Below are 17495 nucleotides of genomic sequence, written 5' to 3' on the forward strand. Positions count from 1 at the left end.
GCCGTCAGGCACGAAAAGGTGAATGCGCGCATTGGGGACATATATCCGACGTCCACCAGTTGGTCCTGCAAAGCATTCCACCCCCGCAGCCACCGTCTCGCGAGCGCAATCACTACCACTCACAAACGGCCGCGTGGGCGTATCCACCTCCACCTCGGCGTGTCACTATGCGCGGAGCTCTTCAGGCGCAGATGAAACGTACGAGAGTTCCCCAAGGCTGAAAAGCCAGCACTGTCATCATGGATCATGGGCTACGATGACGATGCCCTATGCGCTGTCCGGCCTCCCGCGGATGGTAATGACCGGCAATGGGTAGAAACGAGAGGCACATGGGGAACGAGGGCACTGAGAGGGACACTGACCTTGAAACGAAGGAGCGTGAGGCGGAGGAGGCCGCGCCTTGAGAGGAGGGGGATCAGAGTCAGCTCAAAGGACCTCGAGGACGAAGCGGCGCTGGCGAGCGAAGCGGGGTTCTCACGCGAAATGAACAGGTTGAAGGACGCGTCGAGATCCGCTCGAGGGTCCGCTCCTCCGGGCGCTGCAGCCGGCCGTGCGGTGCGATGTCGGGGACGAAGATGTGGGTGCTGGTCGAAGAGAGAAGAAGGGGCGTCGCAGGGTATGTCGTCGGGCGGTGTGTCGGTCGCAGCGAGCGCACTGGTGTCGAGAAAACGAACCGCTTTCGGACGCCCGCCTTTGTTTGCGCGTTATTTGGTTCGTGTTCGTCTGACGTAAGTCGCGTCTCCTCCCCGCCGTCCGTGACCGCGTCGGCTTTAGGGCAGGCTCATGCGGACTTGGCGCGCGTTTGCCCCACCTCCTCCTCATACCCCACACAGCGTAAGGCACGAACGTCATGTGCATACGTATACTGCTCCCTCAGGATGGACGTATATATACAGCTGCGCCGAGTGCTTTGCTGCGACACACATCACCTTCACCATGTCCACAGGAAAAGTACTAATCATCCTCTCCGATGCCGACAAGTTCGCCATCCGTAAACAAGACGGCGGCAGCGTCTCCCAAGAAGACACAGGCGTCTTCCTGACCGAACTCGCAACACCCCTCGGTCAGCTTCTTGATGCCGGCTATGAAGTCGTCGTACGTATTCTGCTCATTGTCAATCATTACGAGTCGCTTACATGTCAATTTACAGTTCGCCTCACCCGCAGGGAAATCTCCCAGCGTAGACCCGCTCTCCGAGTCACTCCTCGTCTACTTCGGGAACTGGTGGACAAAGCGAAAGGACCAGGAGCTTATCAAGCGAATGGAGATCGAGAACAACATCCGCAATCCTCGCCCATACGGATCCATCTCTGACGAAGAGCTCCAGTCCTCCGCCGGGGTCTTCATTCCCGGAGGCCACGCACCTATCACCGACCTCGGCGAAAACCCTGAGCTTGGCCGCATCCTCCTTCATTTCCATAACGAGCACAAGGCCACAGGTAATGCTCTCGAGCACCATCATCACCAATGCGGAATGCTGACAGAGGTTCGCAGCGATAATCTGCCACGGCCCGTACGCGCTACTCTCAACCAAGTACGCGCCCAACTCGCCCGGATTCGCGTACAGGGGGTACAAGCTTACCTCCTGGTCCGACGCGGAGGAAAAGCTCGTCGAAATCCTCAAAGGCGGCAAAGTCTCTAACAAGGTGGAGTCTTCCCTTGCGGCCGAGGGCGCCGACATGATTAGCACGGCCGGGAAGAAGATGGGCGGCATCACTGTCGACCGCGAGGTCGTCTCTGGCGCCAATCCCATGGCCGCGACCGCGCTAGGTAACAAGTTTATCGAGCTGCTCAAGGCGCACTGAGTCGCTCTCGTGCATGTATAACCGCTTGTATCTATAGCACTCTATGATTTGTATCAATACACCGTTTGCACTTGCGTTTTCTATGCTGTCCTGCCTGCAGCGACGACCCGTCTTTCATCAGCTTGAGAACGCGCTTCTCTTCTGAGTCAACTCCCGGCAGTTCTCTTGGTTCTCTGCGATGACGTCGAAGCTGTCGATGGCGATCAGCGTAGGTAACACCAACGGCGGAGGAAGCACGTACTAGGGGAACACGCTCTTCAAGTTGTCGTAGTGGTACTCTGGATAGTTCTCCTTGATCGCCTTGACCAGCTCCTCGAACACAATCTGCGTCATGGCTCAGTACACAACACCTCCAGCGATTCTGTATCACAAGCGCACTCACCGCATACCCCTTCTCGTTCAAATGCAGCCCGTCCGTCAAGAACCCCTCCAGCCCCACCTCATCCCGCCCCGCCGCCTCATACAGCCTCCCCCAAAGGTCCACCACCGGCACACCCTCCGCCTTCCCGACCTCGCTCACGGCCTCCGCATACCTCCGCGTCGTTTCGAACTCCCTGTCATTCTCGCGTGGGGGCTCCTTCGCCCGCTGCGCGCGCCCGCGCTGCCCGGTGCTCACTGGGGGCGGCGTCATGAGCACGACGCGCGTGTCCGGCGAGTACCACGCGGACTCGGGCGCGCGCACCGTCCAGAGCATCGTGCGGAGATTCGCGCGGAAGCGGTCGAGCGGGACGTATTGCGCTTTCGGCGGAGGCGCGGCGTCGTTCGCGCCGAACCAGATGACAAGCAGGCGCACTTTGGGCGCGTACTTCTGCTCTTCCTTCGTCGCGAAGCACTGCAGTCGCGGTCGTCGTTAAAAGACGCGTGCGCGTCCCTTGGGTGTGCGTGCGCACCTGCTCGAAGACAGGCAATGCCCACTCGGTGTTGTACCCGCTGAACCCGCGGTTCAGCACATCCATTCTCCTGTTATACACATCTGAACAAGGTAATGTGGACGCGTGCAGAAGGTTTCGTTAGTGCATATCGCGCGCGGGGTATAATCGGAGAACAGGCGTACGAGCGAGCTTGGCAGCGAAGCCGTTCAAGTCGAACCCGCCCTGCGTGAGCGAGTCCCCAAGCAGCATGATCGCGTCTTGCACATGGGCCGCCATTGTATAGATCGCGCCGAATGTGGGTCAGCGGCGCAATGGTCTCTGGTAGTCGACGTGGTGAGCCAGTGCGAGACGGCCAAAGAGCGGCGCACGATCGTATCGGGCGGATCGGGACGAGCGCTTCCGACGGGTTCACCGCCCACGAGCCTGACCAGGTACCACTGCGACCACCGCTGGCAGAAAACACTAGTACTGAACGAAAGGCGACTATTCTCTATATCTATACGCATGTTATCGGAAAGAGCTGATCCACCTTTGGCAGTTACAAAGAAGTGCTTTCAGCCGCTACACCATGGCTAGCACGCATATCCGAGTCCAGACTCTTCCGGCACTCGCCTCCTCTTCCCGCCTCTCCCCCGGCGCACGATGCTACTGGACGCCAGAGAAATAGTCGAGGCCCACGTAATGTGCTCCGCAGCACGTTTCCCAGAGAGTCGGGCGGCGGACCGTGCGGCCAGCCGCGCTCATTGTCCTGCCCCCCTGCGCGATCGCTAAGGCGGAGAAAGAGGACGGAAGGGCGTTTGTCCACGTAGACATGCGCGCTACACCTCCGTGTAATTCCTCACCCGGCTCGGTTACGCGTCGCCCTGCAACGGGTCTTACCCACAACTCACTTTACCCACCGGTGAGGCCGCTGAGCAACGAGTCGCGGCCGGCGTATAAGTACCTCCCTCCCCTCCCCTACCACGGCAGGCCCCCTTCTTTATTACGCTCCCGTGTCTCACATCGACTCCCCCCTCTCTCTGACTTCGAGCTCGCTTTCGTCCTATCCAATCTCAAGGAAGGAGACTCCCCTCATCGCTTTCTCGACTTTAGCCACCGTACACCCAGCTTTTAACGGTAAGTCCCTCCTGCCCCTACCTTTGGCATCGCTTGACCAGTTTTCACCTTCCAGCAGCAAAATGAGCTCTACCTCAGTTGACACACTTCGGCGAGACCCGATGATTCGGTTCGGCCAACTTCAAGCCAGCTACAATGCTCGGCGCCGCGGCCCCGTGCACAAACTCCCCGTGGAGATCCTGACCCAGATATTTGCCAATGCTCTCGCCGAAGAAGTTGACAGCCCCTACCTCCTCCAGGGCCTCTCCCAGGTCTGTTCGCAGTGGCGGAGCATCATTGCCGATGCCGCGCTGCTTTACAGATCCTTTAGGCTGGAGAACCCCATCTTGACGGCCCGCCACTTGGAGCGATCGCGTGGTCTCCCCCTCGACGTCGACATCCACGACGTGAAATTTAACGTATCCGAGACAGTTGCGCTGATGAACAGCGTCTCCATCCTCAGTCCTCAGCTGGATCGGGTACGGTCGCTGAGCGTGACCTCGCACTCATCCAAGATGAGCGCCTGGGTGCTGGGCATGCTCGAAGACTTTCCCGACCGCAGACTGACGAGCCTGTCTCTTGCGCTTACCCGTCAAGAAAAGCCGGTATCCCTTGGCCTGCCTGATTCGGAAGAGACAGCGCAGACCTTCCGCGGACTCACTTCGCTGAAACTGTGCAATTTCAACATTGGGCGCGCTCTCCTCGAACCATCGGCTCTGCAACACGGTCTCATGAGCTTCAGCCTACGCCGCCTCGAGCTGGTATTCACCGTCGCGCCTCCGCCGACGAGCGCAACCCTCATACACTTCCTATCTCGCTGTCCAGAACTCGAAGAGTTCACGCTGCACTCAGTGGACCCGGTCGCATTCGAGCGCAAGAAGGACGGAATCGATCTGCCAATCTGTCAGCTTTCGAAGCTCAAGACGTTCAGCTACCACGCGCCGAACTTCAAGACGCTCGCGGATGTCATACGTCACATGGAACCGGACGCCTCTCAGATGCCTAAGTTTGATATATCATTTCCAATGGACGACAAGGCCGTCACGACACTCCTTTTCCGGCAGCGCGACAATGGCAAACGAGTTTACAAGCTGGCATGCATGGGCCAGAGCTTACGGCGTATGGATGTGCGCTCCTCCGGACAACAAATGCAGATCCTGGGCTCCTACAAGCAGGAGCGTACAACCTTAGATCCCGACGTCAAGATCGCTCTCACATCGGACGGCCTCATGGGGACGCCTTTGGAACCAAGCCTATTTTTCTGGTCGTGGCCGATCAAGGACGTTTCCAGCGTCGAGGTTCTTTCCTTCAATTTGTACGGCGCCTTCGCCGTTCCAGCCGATCAAGCGCACTGGGCCAGCCTGCTCCGTCCGCTGCGCGCTCTCTCGACCTTAGTGGTGGCCGGGGCGTGGTGGATAGACGTTTACCAGCTATTTATGGCGTTGGACACCGCTCTACCCGACAGCTCGCTTCTATGCCCCAAGCTGGCTACGGTGGAGCTTATTGATACCATCGGGTATAGCAAACGTCCGGTTCCTGGCTCCAAGTCTACCGCCATCGACGCGTTAAAGTCATTCGCTCGCTGCAAGAACTTGGAGGTTCTCATTCGGAACAATGCGTAAGCCCGGCACCCCGCGGGTCGACAAAGAAGACGCATCCGTGATTACCTCGTGGTCTTTATTTGCTCATGATATTCGCACAATGTTTTATTTTTACGACAACCCTGTCCCCCTCTTCGTTCCAACCGCTCCTCTTTGCTTTCGGACTGCCTCAGCTGTGTACATGTCGCTGTATTTGTATCATCCGCACCCTCTGTAGCATAGTGTTTCCTCCTTATACTTGTATACCTCTCCCAATATAGTCAAATCTTTTTGCTGATGCTAACGCTAGTCCTGATGCACATGCGTCGGCATCTGTGTCGCGATGCTAGTACCTTTCTCAATATGGTATACAACATACCCGAAACGGCCCACCACACTTGCCACGTTTTAGCGTTTAGCGCTGAGCATTCCGAAATTGTCCATATTCCACTGGCGCCGGCAAACGCCTGCTCACGCTGGACACCCGACCGAACCAGTGGACCTGTCAGACGACGGTAAGTTCCGCGACAGAGTCATTTTTTTAGTCGGTCTGATACATAATGTGCAGTATGGCCTCTCAATCGCCAGAGCAAGTCTTGGCTCACGTTGCACGAGAGAGCGAATGGCGTCTCAAAGCTCTCAGTTCTTTGTCGACCGAGCTAGTCGCACTCAGGCAGCTTCACAACACTGTCGCACTCCCCAACCGCCTGCCAGAGGAGATCATTCTTGAGGTTCTCAAGAACCTCATGGACCGCCGCCAGGGAGACGTAGTGCACATCGTACGCGCTACCCACGTTTGCAAACGATGGCGGGATATCGCCCTCAACGCCCCGGCGCTCTGGACATATTTTGCCATCGACCGTTTGGACGTTACCACCGCGTTTCTCGAGCGTTCGAGGAGCATGCCTCTCTCGGTCTTTCTCACCAATCCGCGCCACCCCATGCACCAACTCTCTCGCCTTCTAGCGCCACACCTGCCTCGCGTGCGCGGGATTCGAGTGCGCTGCCCGCCCGACCAGAATATAGAACGCTTCTTCGGCCGGCTATCCTCCCCAGCACCGATGCTCCAGGAACTGTTGTTGGAGAAGCGCCCGAAGCCAAATGTTGAGGGGCCCGATGTGTCCCTAGTATCGGCGGCACGTCTTTTCGGGGGGACTTTCCCCTTTCCGTCGCTCCTCAAGCTCTGCATTCGAAACGTCGGCATCTTTCCAACCGCTACCATCCCATGCTCCCTATTGACCCTCGACATTGTGCAAACCACCTCACGCGGCCTGCCCAGCCTGAAACGTCTGGTAGAGTTCTTAGGACAGTGCCCCCTACTGGAGCAGCTGCGCATCGCAGGACCTCCGCGACCGCAGGTCGCCGACATTATCGACTCTGGACTTCCTGTTTCCCTGTCCCGTCTGCAACAAATACACATACAAAGCTCAGAGGCATTCATGTACAATCTGCTGAACCGCCTGAGCGTGCCCCCCACCGCCCTCATGCGCCTCCAAGCACGATACACCGGGGACGGCTACGATATGATCCCCCCTTCTTCCGAGGGGACCCTCCAATGCTTCGCCGGCCTCCGACGGCTCGAATTCGCCTTCGACGATGGCAAGTTCAACCTGCGCGCCTTCCACACCCCCGACGCCGCCCTCGAGCCTGTACTCGAGCTCGAGCTCGCGATCCCCAGTAGGGCCCAGGATGATATGTCCGAGCTCATGTGCCCCTGGCCACTGGACGTATCCCAAGTCGAGAGCATCGTGGTCTCCGGGCCTCCGAGAAGGCTACACAACGTGAACGTCGGCCATGCGCTCTCGCACTTCCCCAACCTGACTTCCCTGCGGGTGGTGTCCATGTGCGGTCCCACACTGAGGGACTTGCTCAACTACCTCTGCATCCGGAGACCCCCGGTTGCTGGAGGGCCGAACGACTCCGAGACGGCGCACGCGGAGCTCACAGAGCTCACAGATCCCGCTGCCATTGCCGCATTTCTCTGCCCAAAGCTCGCGACGCTGGAGTTGTGCGACATCGATCGGGGTACGCTCATCAAGGAGCCTCTGCACAAGGCCGTCGCCCTACGTTCTCCAAGTAGGGGTGGGGCCCTGAAGGAGCTGAGCCTCTATCTGGTGCAAGGCTGGGCCGAAGTGGAAGCTATGGAGCTGGCTGTTGCATCTGAGGGGGCTATCACACTGTGTGTGGACATGGGGGATAAATGGCTCTCTATGGAGGCGGGAAGCGAGACTCCTCGAGAATTCACGGTTCACAGTCCGGGTGGAGATGGCCGGAATTCGTCCGTCCAAGTCGAGCCGGAGAGTGATGCGTACCTACAGGAGACCTAGCGTGGTAGACCCCATGACGAGAAATTTAGTGAGCTATGTACCTTGGCTACGATATATGACGATAGCATGACCTCGCGTAATTTCATCTTGATATTCTCTGCACGCTTATTTCCATGTCCGATGTTCTCTCGCAATACGCCTACAGCACAAAAGTGGCATCAACCAAACCCGGCCCACTCGACAGAAAAGTATGTGACTTCCTGCGACTGCTCGTCCCACTCGCAGAACAAATGAGACTTCTTCGTCGCCGTACCCAATCGTCCATGCGCCACAACTTCCATCGGCATAAGAGGCGCCTTGGGAGACTCGATGACGGTCGCGACGAAGTGCGAGTGGTACCGTAAGGGATCGCCTGAATATGTGTGTCAGTGATTCCTACATTATCCATGTGCAGATAAAAGCTTACCAGGGTATACCAGGAAGTCGCCTCCAAATTTGATGCCTCCACCCATGAAGTTTCCCTTCTCCCAGAGGTCTTGGAACACGCGACACTTGGCCCGTTCGTAGGGGGTAGTTGGGTACGACCACACCCCTGCGGTACGAGCCGAAGCGAGGGTCGGGTGCGCGTGTCCACGGGGAGCATACCACTTCAGCTCAGACGAGCTTGCTGGAATTGTCACGTTAAACGTCGGCGGTGCGGGCTTGCTAGGGGTCGCTGGGCGCTCCTCGACGAGTCGGTCCGAAGACGCCTGGGCAAACTCCTCAGCAGAGATCCCTTCCGCTATGGCTTTCGCGAGCGCGGCAGCAGCTCTTTTTGCCTCGCGCTCCTTGCGCTTCCGGATGGCTTCCTCGGAGCTCGACAATTTCGCGGCCTTGTCTGATGCCCTCTCGGCTTCCGATATTGCGATCTGCTGGATTGCAGATGCTTCTCGCTCCATATTCCAATGTTCCAATGCCTCCGCGGAAGGCGGTTGGTGAGCATTTGGGTCGTCGATTAGCACCGCGAGTTCTACGGGACATGAGCGTCTGTCTGATATGTTAGAGATACATCGAAGACGTACGCTTTTCCATGAGTAGCACAACCTCTTCCGGTAGCAGTACGAGAGGTACTCCGAGGAAGACATTCTGCTGAGACAGATGGGGCAGCGTTCCGGTCAAAACGCCGCAAACATGGTGTTTCGCGCGTAGAGCTGCGATGTCTATCCTTCTCTCAGTAAATTAGCTTAAATTGAAATGTCGCTCTCAAAATTTACCCACCCTCTACGTCCCAGACATATGCCTTGTCGTTGGAGACTCGCAGCTGGATTTTGCGGTCGGAGTCGGAGTCAGAGGCCATTCTTCTTATTAGACGCCCGTACACCCAAAGTTCTCGCCTCGTCACGCATCACACCTATCACACCAGATCACACCTCGTCACCTCGCGCCCCCTTAAGTTCGTGCTCACCACCACCACCACCACCATCACCTCCCCCCCCCTTCCGTGCGCGCGCTGGCATCCAAACTCTGGTGGCGAAAGGCTTCTCATAGCCGCATGGGATGAGTGGTAGATGCGAAGAGTGCGGTGCGACAACTGAATGGGACCAAGAACTCGGTTCCGCGATATGCCTCCAATGTGGCACGCTCGCGGACCCAACCCAGAGCGTGTTCACCTCTCACTATGACTACATCGACACGTCGGCGCGCGAATACTCTGTTTGGAGTAATGTGCCTGGCGGCGGTACGCTGCGAGGTAGAAATGGCTGGGCCCTGGCGGGGCAGGGCAAGGAGGCGCGGGATCGCAAGAATACGGTATGCCAACTTGTTTCGCGAACGTAGGATGCAACTAACGTCGGATATAGATATCCATGCACGAGTTTATTCGTACGATTGCTACCCGCCAGTCGAATCCTGGTATAACTTCGCGCGCGCAAGGTATCTTCGACCAAGCTATGAGGCGTGGTCACTACCGCTGGGGACGCCGGGCAAAGCTGACCGCCGGAGCGGCACTCGCTATTGCCCTACGCGAGGCGCACAAGAGCGATTCGATCCGTGACATTGCAGTAAGTCTCCCTTTGCCCTTAATAAAGATTGGATGGATCTCAGCTGTTCCAGGGCACTTGAGTAATGAACGCGTGTTGACGCATGGCGTATCTCCTAGTACCTACTTGACGAATCGCCCAACGCAGTTTCGCGCGCGTTCAGCGCGGTCGTCGAACTGCTCGACCTGAAGCTGTCTACCGCGGACCCCGCCGTGCATTTGCCGATGCTTCAAACCCATTTGGTCTCGTTGGTCGATATCACCCAGGGTAACACAAGTAGCAATCCGCTGCCCGCTCAGCTCATCAAGACACTATCGTCACTCCTTTCGCAGCTCACGAGCGTCATGCGCATTGCCAACGCTCTGTCGGTCCTCCTTGAGCGCACACACATGCTAGCGCATCTTCCCACCCAGCCTACCGCATGCGCCATACTCCTGCTCGCACTCGAAGCAGAGCTGGGCTCCTCCCTACCACACGCCGGCGCATTGGCCCAATCACTCGGCGCACGAGTGGGCGCAGGCAAGGGTGTCGTGATGCAGCGGTACAAGCAGATCTACGACCTCGTCGAGGAGTGGATCCGGGAGGTACCCTGGCTGGACGCGCACGAGCGTAAGCGCGCGAAGGGGAAGGCGGGCGGGGGCCGCTCGAAGGTCGCGAAGCGTGTCGTTGTCGCGCGGGGCCTCAAGGACGTCGTACAGTTTCAGGAGGAGATTTGGCGGAAACGCGTCGAGAGCGCTGGCCGGCCGCTACTCGAGCTCGAGGTGGACGAGAAAGATACGGGCACGGACGACTGGGATGGGAGCCAGATATCTTCCACGGCTTCCCAAGCTCCCTCTGGCTCTGGGAGTAGTCACGATGGGACGGGCCCTCGGAAAGGCAAGAAAGCGAAGACGCACCACCCAAAGTCCATTGTGGACGCGTCGCACTTCCTCCTCGACCCGCTCTCAACCTCCGCACTCCCTTCTCCCGCCCCGCTCGGCTCTGCGTTGACTCGCTGCGCCTCTCCGAGGACCGCGGGGCCAGGTTCCCCAGATCTGCTCACGCACCTGCTCACCGCGGACGCGTCCTCGCTTTCGCACGTGTTCCGCGCTGCGCCGAGCCGGCTTCAGCTCCTCGCCGCGGATCGTGGGGGTGCGGACGAGTCGTGCATTGCGGACGATGAGCTATTTGGAGAGGATGAGCTTGAAGGCTTCATGCGTGCCCCCGAGGAGGTGGAGGCGGTGCGGATTGCCATGGGATGGGATGAGGACGGAGATGCCGATGGCGGAGAGGGGTCGGCTAAGGAGACCAAACGGGGGAAGAAGCGGAGACGAGATGATGTCAATGAGGGCGATGAGGCGGGACAAGTCTCGACAACGGGAAAGGGCAAGGAGCGAGCCGTGGGATCGAAGAGAATCAACATGGACGCGCTCGCGAGGTTGCTGGATCCAGAAGCGCACCCCGTTGCGGAACAGCCCGAGCTCGAGAACGAGTATGGTGGCACCCATGGCGTGGGGGTATTCGACGAAGATGAAGTTGACCATGAGGACAAGGACTTCGAGGAGGACGAAGACGGCTCTGTCGGGACGGTCGTCGGGAGAGACGACCCGTTCACAGCCCGGTCCGCACCGGACGACGGAGGGGAGGTTGTGGAAGAGTGGCGACCGTTGTCACCGGGAGGTGGGGGTTCGGCGGAAGACTGGTATGACTTCTGAAGCTGAAGGTTTAGAATCTTTAGATTTACCTCACGAATCATGTATAGACGTATATATTGAAACTAGTACGATACCCCGATACATACGATACTTTGTTCACAGAACATATACATTAACGCACTGGCCTCGAGCCCTATGGTACCTACTCCGTTGTGGAAGTATGATACGGTCGACCGCTTTCAGACTACAGAAGCCAGAGGGCCAGCAAACGCCTAGACCACAGTGGACTCGACAGGCGAAACGCGATCACGAGCGCTCAAGAATCGCGTATGTCGCGCGTCGCGTCCTCGAGCGACCGGTAGCGGGATGACAGGCAACGTGTTACGGAACGCCCGCGCAAACTGGTTTTGGTTCCAATGGTGCTGGCACTTGCTCGTTACGGGCTCATGCGTACGTTGCTGTAGCTTATGTCGAAGCGCGGCGGTGGCCCCGGACGCGAACACGGTCGCGGGGCCGCGCGTGCTGGTACTTAAGAGGCGGGGTCTCGCCTACGAATCGATCCTGGTTCCCCCCCCCCCTCCCCCTCCGTTCGCTCGACCATCGCTGCTTCCTCGTATAACGCCCATCGCTTCGAATCTCGAATTCATCGACGTCGACTTTACCGCTCAATAGCTCCTCCGTAAGAATATAAGCGCTCTCTCGGACCTCCGTGTAAGTATCCGAGCGTGTTTAATGGTTGAACGTTTCGTATCGTATAGGTACTCCGATCTGTACGCCCCTCCGCCGAGGCAGCCTCGCCCGAACCTCCTCGCGTCGAGCGAGTTCTCCACCTTCAAATCACTGTCCACCACCACACCATAGTATAAGCATACTCGATCTTCTTTAGCATCCTGTTCGCCCACTCAAACTTCGATCAGCACCACATCAAGCGCGAGCTGGTGAGATACACAATTCCGACGAATGCAATCAGTAGTTTATGCGGACTGCGGGCGCGGCAATAGGGCGGACGCGTCGCGACGCGCTCATTAAGCAACCGCAACACGGTCACGCGTGAGCACAACGTACATACCTACCCGCGGCGCCTGCTCAGGATCTTCAGCTACACCGCGGTATCAATATCCAGTGTCTCCAGGCCGCAGACCCCAGTTCTTGGGGTGGTCCCCGGCCGAGAGCCAATCGAGGAACTAGCGCGGCGAAGCCCATCGCAAGCCCGTCTTCGGCGTACACTCTGCGGAGGGGAAGCCCACGCGCGAGGCTCGGTTCATACGCATTACGCAAAACGGACCTTGAAATGGCTTCGACGGGGGGTCTGGTGACCGCGCGCGGGAAGCAGCGAAGACGATGGGGCTCGACGCGTTCCTGTCTAGGGCGGGATCGCGGGCTCTGGCGCGCGGGCCATACACCCTTCTGTGCGAGCGTTGGGGCGCAAGCATGTCCGAGCGCGGCCGGGGTTGCCTCAAGCGGCGCGCGGCGAAGGGCGTTGGCAAGGACGTCGAAGCTCGGCGGGCACTAGATGGACCCGGCTTCCCATGGGACCCTCGGTGCGCGACCGTGGCTGACACCCCAATGCCGACGAGAGCAATGGGGAGGAGGCGCGCGCGGCGAGGATGGAGATATACACTCTGCCACGGACGGATCAGACGTCGTGACGGCAGCTGAGAGGACGGACGCGCACCGAGGGACTGGGACGACACTGGGGAGGTGCACTCATGACCTGGGGGATTGTCAGGCGAAGGACGCGCGAGGCGATACTAGTGGCTTGTCCCTGCGGGCTGCGGGGAAGTTCTCAAGGCTGCCTGCGGTGGGTGGGACCAGGGCGCGCGACGCACGTTTGGGTGTGCCTTTCTAGGGCATTTCTGTTCACCGCGGATGTCTCGCGCAGGTCCGTCCCAGAGGATACGCCCCGCGCGGGTTGCGCGCGGGCGAGCGGATGAGACGAGAAGAGTACGCGAGCGGGGAAGAAGGATGGAGAGCGGGTGGAGAGGGAGGAGAGTGACATAAGCGCGGGGCGCCTGTTGTGTGGTGGGCGGAATGGGACAGAGCTGCCGCATGTGCATCAGCGAGCCACTGGACGGCGGTCATAGACGGGCCTGGCTCGAGCCCTGGCTACCCTCCGCGCGCCCTGCCCTGCCTTCTCTCCAGCCTCGCTCAACGCCCGAGTGCTATATAAACCCACTATCGCCCCATCCGCCTCTTCCCTCCTACCCCCATCCTCCTACGATGGCACCCTCGTCTCCGCACCACCAGTTCCAGTCCAAGACCTCCGACGCCATCCGGCGCAGGCTCTCCTCCGTCGTCTCGAGCAAGCGGCCCAATGTCCAGGCCTACTCTTCGCTCACGGTACGCGCCCATCTAATCTACCCGGCCCCCGCCTCATCCCATCTCCCGATCTGCTCAGCCCATGTGGGCTGGTATCGCAGGCACCGTCATCAACAACAACACAGCTTTAGAGCTCGCGATCTCCATCCACGACTCCGTGTACAACACCGACTTCGCCTCCTCCACCGTCCCCTACAACCCGAACAACCCCGAGGAGCAGGCTTCGAACGTGGAGAAGCATGTCCTTGAACTCCTCCGCAAGTTCGCGACCGAGCACATGTGCAAGTTCCTCGGCGCCGGTGTGACCGTCAGCCTGCTCAGAGAGGTACGTGTGCCTTGCTTTGGTCTAGACGGGGCGCACAAACGCGCGCGAGGATGCGTATCGCGTACGGGTCTCGCCCTTCGCTCTGCTAAACGGCGGCGGGCCAGACTCGCGGGTCGCGTTATGGTTACGTCTTGATGCAACGGCCAGTGGGCCGGAGAGGCCCCAGCTGGGCCTCATTTCGGTGCTTCCGAAGGGATCGTCTGGGCTGGCTGCTTTCGCGGCGAGTTCGAAAGAGCCAGGCGCGATCCGCGCGTATCTGCGATTGGCAAGCTGGCACCCAGCCTAGCAGCAGAACACACGCTGCTCAGGCTGCGATGGAGTTCTTCAGGAACTGAAATTCGAGCCATTTCGATTCGTCCCTCCTCGGGCTTCTATCAGCAGATCTGCATTACGCCTCCCGGACCATCTGGAGTGACATGAAACTTATCGCGCACTTCACAGGCACCCAATCTCTGCACGCGCCTGTGGTTCGACCTGGACATCGTCCCCATCGTGTTCAACATCAAGCCGTTCCACACGGACTCCGTCACTCGCCCAAACATCAAGCACCGCATCTCGTCCACCACCGGCTCCTATGTGCCCTCCGGCGCAGAGACGCCCACCGTTTACTACGACCCCGCGCAGCTGCCCGCTGGCCAGGCGAACGTCACCGCGACGCAAAACAAGCTGCCAATTCCCCGCACTGTCGATGAGCAGGCCGATTCTGCTGCCCGGAAGTGCATCATGTACTTCGGCCCTGGCAACAACCCACGTTTGTCTATCGGAGCGCGCAACCAGGTTACGGTCGACGCGGGCGGAAAGATCCACCTCATTGACGACATCGACGAGTACCGCAAGGGCAACAGCAAGGGCACCTGGAACTCCGTCATCAAGCTCGCCGACGAGCTCCGCGAGAAGAAGATCAAGATTGGTTTCTTCTCGTCTACGCCGCAGGGAGGTGAGTGCTTGTTCTTTCATGGCTCGTTGGCGTCGGCGTCGAACCCCTGCGCAACCCCACGCCCGGCCATGTTCGCGAGTTGCCGCAGCCGGGGTCCTGAAACTGAATGGAATGCGGGGTAGTGAGAACTTCCCCGGATTCTCGGGGCATGTGATGCGGGGTTTGATCGCTTCTCGTGGCGGCCTGTGCTTCTCGAGGCTTCTCGCCGCCACTCATTCTCGCTATCGTTCTGGATCTTCGTATCGGGACGAGTTATCTGATCGAGTCTCTCCACTTCGCCGCACACAGGAGGAGTCGCGCTTGTGAGTACTGTCTTCGTTCGCACGCATTCTGTGCCTGATGCTGAGAACCCGCTGCTATAGATGCGCCACGCGCTCATCCGCTTCCTCAACCTCCTCGACGTCGATGCTGCATGGTGAGTAGAGTATTCAATCGAAGCATTCGCTCCCGTCGACGGAGCGCCTGTGCTTTCGGACATATGTTCTTCCGGGACCCGTCTTCGGAGCGGAGAACACGTACAACATATGGTATATGCTAACCTGTATATCCTCATAGGTACGTGCCGAACCCCTCGCCGTCCGTATTCCGGACTACCAAGAACAACCACAACATCCTGCAAGGCGTCGCCGACCCCAACCTCCGTCTCAGCAAGGAGGCAAAGGACAACTTTGATGCCTGGATCCTCAAGAACGGTCTCCGCTGGACCGCAGAGGGTGGCCCCCTCGCACCAGGCGGTGTGGATATCGCGTTCATCGGTGAGTGGAGACGCTGTGCGCTCGCGAATGAGTTCCCTGACGTGAACATTGCTGTCTTCCGCTCCGTCTAGATGACCCGCAGATGCCGGGACTCATCCCCTTGATCAAGCGCGTGCGCCCCGACCTGCCGATCATCTACCGTTCGCACATCGAGATCCGAAGTGACCTGGTCCACGTCGCGGGCTCGCCGCAGGAGGAGGTTTGGAAGTACCTCTGGAACAACATCCAGCACGCAGACCTCTTCATCTCGCATCCGGTCAACAAGTTCGTCCCGAGCGACGTCCCACCGGAGAAGCTCACGCTCCTCGGCGCCGCGACCGACTGGCTCGATGGCCTCAACAAGCCGCTCGGCGACTGGGACCTGCAGTACTACATGGGCGAGTTCCGGCAGCTGTGCGTGAAGGAGAAGATGAACGAGCTCGGCTGGCCGCTGCGCGACTACATCGTGCAGATCGCGCGCTTCGACCCGTCGAAGGGCATTCCGAACGTGATCGACTCGTACGCGCGCTTCCGGAAGCTCCTCGCGGAGAAGGAGCCCGCCACGGAGCCGCCGCAGATGCTCATCTGCGGGCACGGCGCCGTCGATGACCCCGACGCGAGCATCATCTACGACGAGACGATGCAGCTCATCCACACCAAGTACGCCGAGTACGCGAAGGACTTTGTTGTCATGCGCTGCCCGCCCAGCGACCAACGTGAGTTTTGCTGCGCTGCTTACCCAGAAAGAGAATCTCACATGTACCATCAGTGCTCAACGCGCTCATGGAGAACTCCAAGTTCGCGCTCCAGTTGTCAACGCGCGAGGGCTTCGAAGTCAAGGTCTCCGAGGCGCTCCACGCAGGCAAGCCCGTCATCGCCTCGCGCACGGGCGGTATCCCCCTCCAGATCGAGCACGGCAAGAGCGGCTACCTGTGCGAGCCCGGCGACAACGCCGCGGTCGCCTCCCACATGTTCGACCTGTACACGGACGACGACCTGTTCGACACCATGTCCGAATACGCGCGCACGCACGTCTCGGACGAGGTCGGCACCGTCGGCAATGCCGCGGCGTGGATGTACCTCGCGGTGATGTACTGTTCGCGCGGGGTGCGCCTCCAGCCCAAGGGCGCGTGGCTCAACGACCTCATGCGCACGGAGTGCGGCGAGCCGTACGCGCCCAACGAGCCGCGCCTCCCCCGCGCAGGCCTCAACGTCCAGGGCTGACTGGCCTCCTCGCTTGCGGGTAGCGCGCGCCCGGATGTACCGAGCCGCGCTGGCAGCATACTGAGTCGCGCCATGCCCCAGCCTGGTCTGGCGGGGGGCCGCGCGCGCCCGACGAATACCTCTGTGGACGTTGTATCTAGGATGGGTGGAAGGAGGGAGATATGCTCGAGTGCTCCTGTTGTTGTACGAAAATGCGCGCCCCGCTCTGTTGCTTTCTCTTCTTTGGCTGCTGCTTCTGCTGAACGCCGTGTAGTACTACCGATTCCCCGTCTCGTGGCGCGTGTACGTGTTCTTGTGTAGAAAACTGTAGAAATATAGATACGTGCTCTTCTGCGTAGCCAGCTCTGATCAGACGGTCGCTCCTGCCAAGTACTGTAAAGATCAGAGCATAGCGGCGGGTCACAGGTCACAGCGGCCCCCGCCCCGCCGCTATTTGGCCTGTGTCACTGGTCACAACGGCTTTTGGGGCCCTAAGCGCCCATTTTGGACCTCCGGAGCGGGCGCTTACGCGCCATATATGGTAATTTTGGGCGCCTCGCCGCTCCGCCGCTACGTATCCCGACGGTCACAGGTCACACCCGGCGCCGCTATGCTCTGATCTTTACAGTACGTTGCACCGAACCTATCGCGTCCGTGGTAATCCAGTCCACCGGAAAGGGCAGTCGAGCTGCCCGATCATGAATTG

The 17495-nt window shown here is 59.3% G+C and overlaps 6 protein-coding genes across 6 annotated transcripts; 4 read left to right on the forward strand and 2 right to left on the reverse strand.

Annotated features, from left to right (window-relative positions):
• Nucleotides 1-936: 936 nt before the first annotated feature.
• On the forward strand, nucleotides 937-1805 carry TRAVEDRAFT_19339 (ThiJ/PfpI family protein; the record flags this gene model as incomplete). The annotated part of the gene is made up of 3 exons (XM_008037827.1): nucleotides 937-1095; nucleotides 1151-1439; nucleotides 1495-1805. The coding sequence occupies 3 exons, from the start codon at nucleotides 937-939 to the stop codon at nucleotides 1803-1805; spliced, it is 759 nt and encodes a 252-aa protein (XP_008036018.1).
• A 43-nt stretch (nucleotides 1806-1848) lies between these two features.
• Nucleotides 1849-3007, reverse strand: TRAVEDRAFT_64135 (SGNH hydrolase). Its single transcript, XM_008038763.1, has 5 exons — nucleotides 2860-3007; nucleotides 2696-2778; nucleotides 2188-2637; nucleotides 2047-2129; nucleotides 1849-1995 (listed from the first exon to the last, which is right to left on the reverse strand). Exons 1-5 carry the CDS (start codon nucleotides 2951-2953, stop codon nucleotides 1923-1925), a joined length of 783 nt encoding a protein of 260 aa, XP_008036954.1. The 5' UTR covers nucleotides 2954-3007; the 3' UTR covers nucleotides 1849-1922.
• Nucleotides 3008-3855: 848 nt separating this feature from the next.
• On the forward strand, nucleotides 3856-7432 carry TRAVEDRAFT_19341 (uncharacterized protein; the record flags this gene model as incomplete). The annotated part of the gene is made up of 5 exons (XM_008037828.1): nucleotides 3856-5390; nucleotides 5850-5867; nucleotides 5921-6131; nucleotides 6372-7377; nucleotides 7407-7432. 5 exons carry the CDS (start codon nucleotides 3856-3858, stop codon nucleotides 7430-7432), a joined length of 2796 nt encoding a protein of 931 aa, XP_008036019.1.
• Nucleotides 7433-7728: 296 nt separating this feature from the next.
• TRAVEDRAFT_165790 (tRNA-intron endonuclease catalytic domain-like protein) lies at nucleotides 7729-8955 on the reverse strand (the record flags this gene model as incomplete). Its single annotated transcript, XM_008038764.1, has 4 exons — nucleotides 7729-8031; nucleotides 8086-8628; nucleotides 8681-8818; nucleotides 8877-8955. The coding sequence occupies 4 exons, from the start codon at nucleotides 8953-8955 to the stop codon at nucleotides 7838-7840; spliced, it is 954 nt and encodes a 317-aa protein (XP_008036955.1). The 3' UTR covers nucleotides 7729-7837.
• A 160-nt stretch (nucleotides 8956-9115) lies between these two features.
• Nucleotides 9116-11331, forward strand: TRAVEDRAFT_57891 (uncharacterized protein; the record flags this gene model as incomplete). The annotated part of the gene is made up of 3 exons (XM_008038294.1): nucleotides 9116-9407; nucleotides 9458-9658; nucleotides 9757-11331. The coding sequence occupies exons 1-3, from the start codon at nucleotides 9156-9158 to the stop codon at nucleotides 11329-11331; spliced, it is 2028 nt and encodes a 675-aa protein (XP_008036485.1). The 5' UTR covers nucleotides 9116-9155.
• A 2153-nt stretch (nucleotides 11332-13484) lies between these two features.
• On the forward strand, nucleotides 13485-17173 carry TRAVEDRAFT_28241 (trehalose synthase). The gene is made up of 8 exons (XM_008037942.1): nucleotides 13485-13611; nucleotides 13670-13915; nucleotides 14357-14852; nucleotides 15141-15154; nucleotides 15215-15267; nucleotides 15408-15607; nucleotides 15679-16302; nucleotides 16356-17173. The coding sequence occupies exons 1-8, from the start codon at nucleotides 13492-13494 to the stop codon at nucleotides 16808-16810; spliced, it is 2208 nt and encodes a 735-aa protein (XP_008036133.1). The 5' UTR covers nucleotides 13485-13491; the 3' UTR covers nucleotides 16811-17173.
• Nucleotides 17174-17495: the final 322 nt, after the last annotated feature.

This window comes from Trametes versicolor, assembly GCF_000271585.1.
Source record: "Trametes versicolor FP-101664 SS1 unplaced genomic scaffold TRAVEscaffold_4, whole genome shotgun sequence".
Taxonomy (NCBI): Eukaryota; Fungi; Basidiomycota; class Agaricomycetes; order Polyporales; family Polyporaceae; genus Trametes; species Trametes versicolor.

Bases quoted from the DNA above. Each gene is read 5' to 3' on its own strand.
- TRAVEDRAFT_64135 (XM_008038763.1), bottom strand. From the start codon at position 2,953: ATGGCGGCCCATGTGCAAGACGCGATCATGCTGCTTGGGGACTCGCTC. The intron at 2,779-2,859 runs GTACGCCTGTTC...TACCTTGTTCAG, and splicing joins CTTCGCTGCCAAGCTCGCTC to ATGTGTATAACAGGAGAATG. The intron at 2,638-2,695 runs GTGCGCACGCAC...CCGCGACTGCAG, and splicing joins CATTGCCTGTCTTCGAGCAG to TGCTTCGCGACGAAGGAAGA.
- TRAVEDRAFT_28241 (XM_008037942.1), top strand. From the start codon at position 13,492: ATGGCACCCTCGTCTCCGCACCACCAGTTCCAGTCCAAGACCTCCGAC. The intron at 13,612-13,669 runs GTACGCGCCCAT...CGATCTGCTCAG, and splicing joins AGGCCTACTCTTCGCTCACG to CCCATGTGGGCTGGTATCGC. The intron at 15,268-15,407 runs GTGAGTAGAGTA...ATATCCTCATAG, and splicing joins CTCGACGTCGATGCTGCATG to GTACGTGCCGAACCCCTCGC.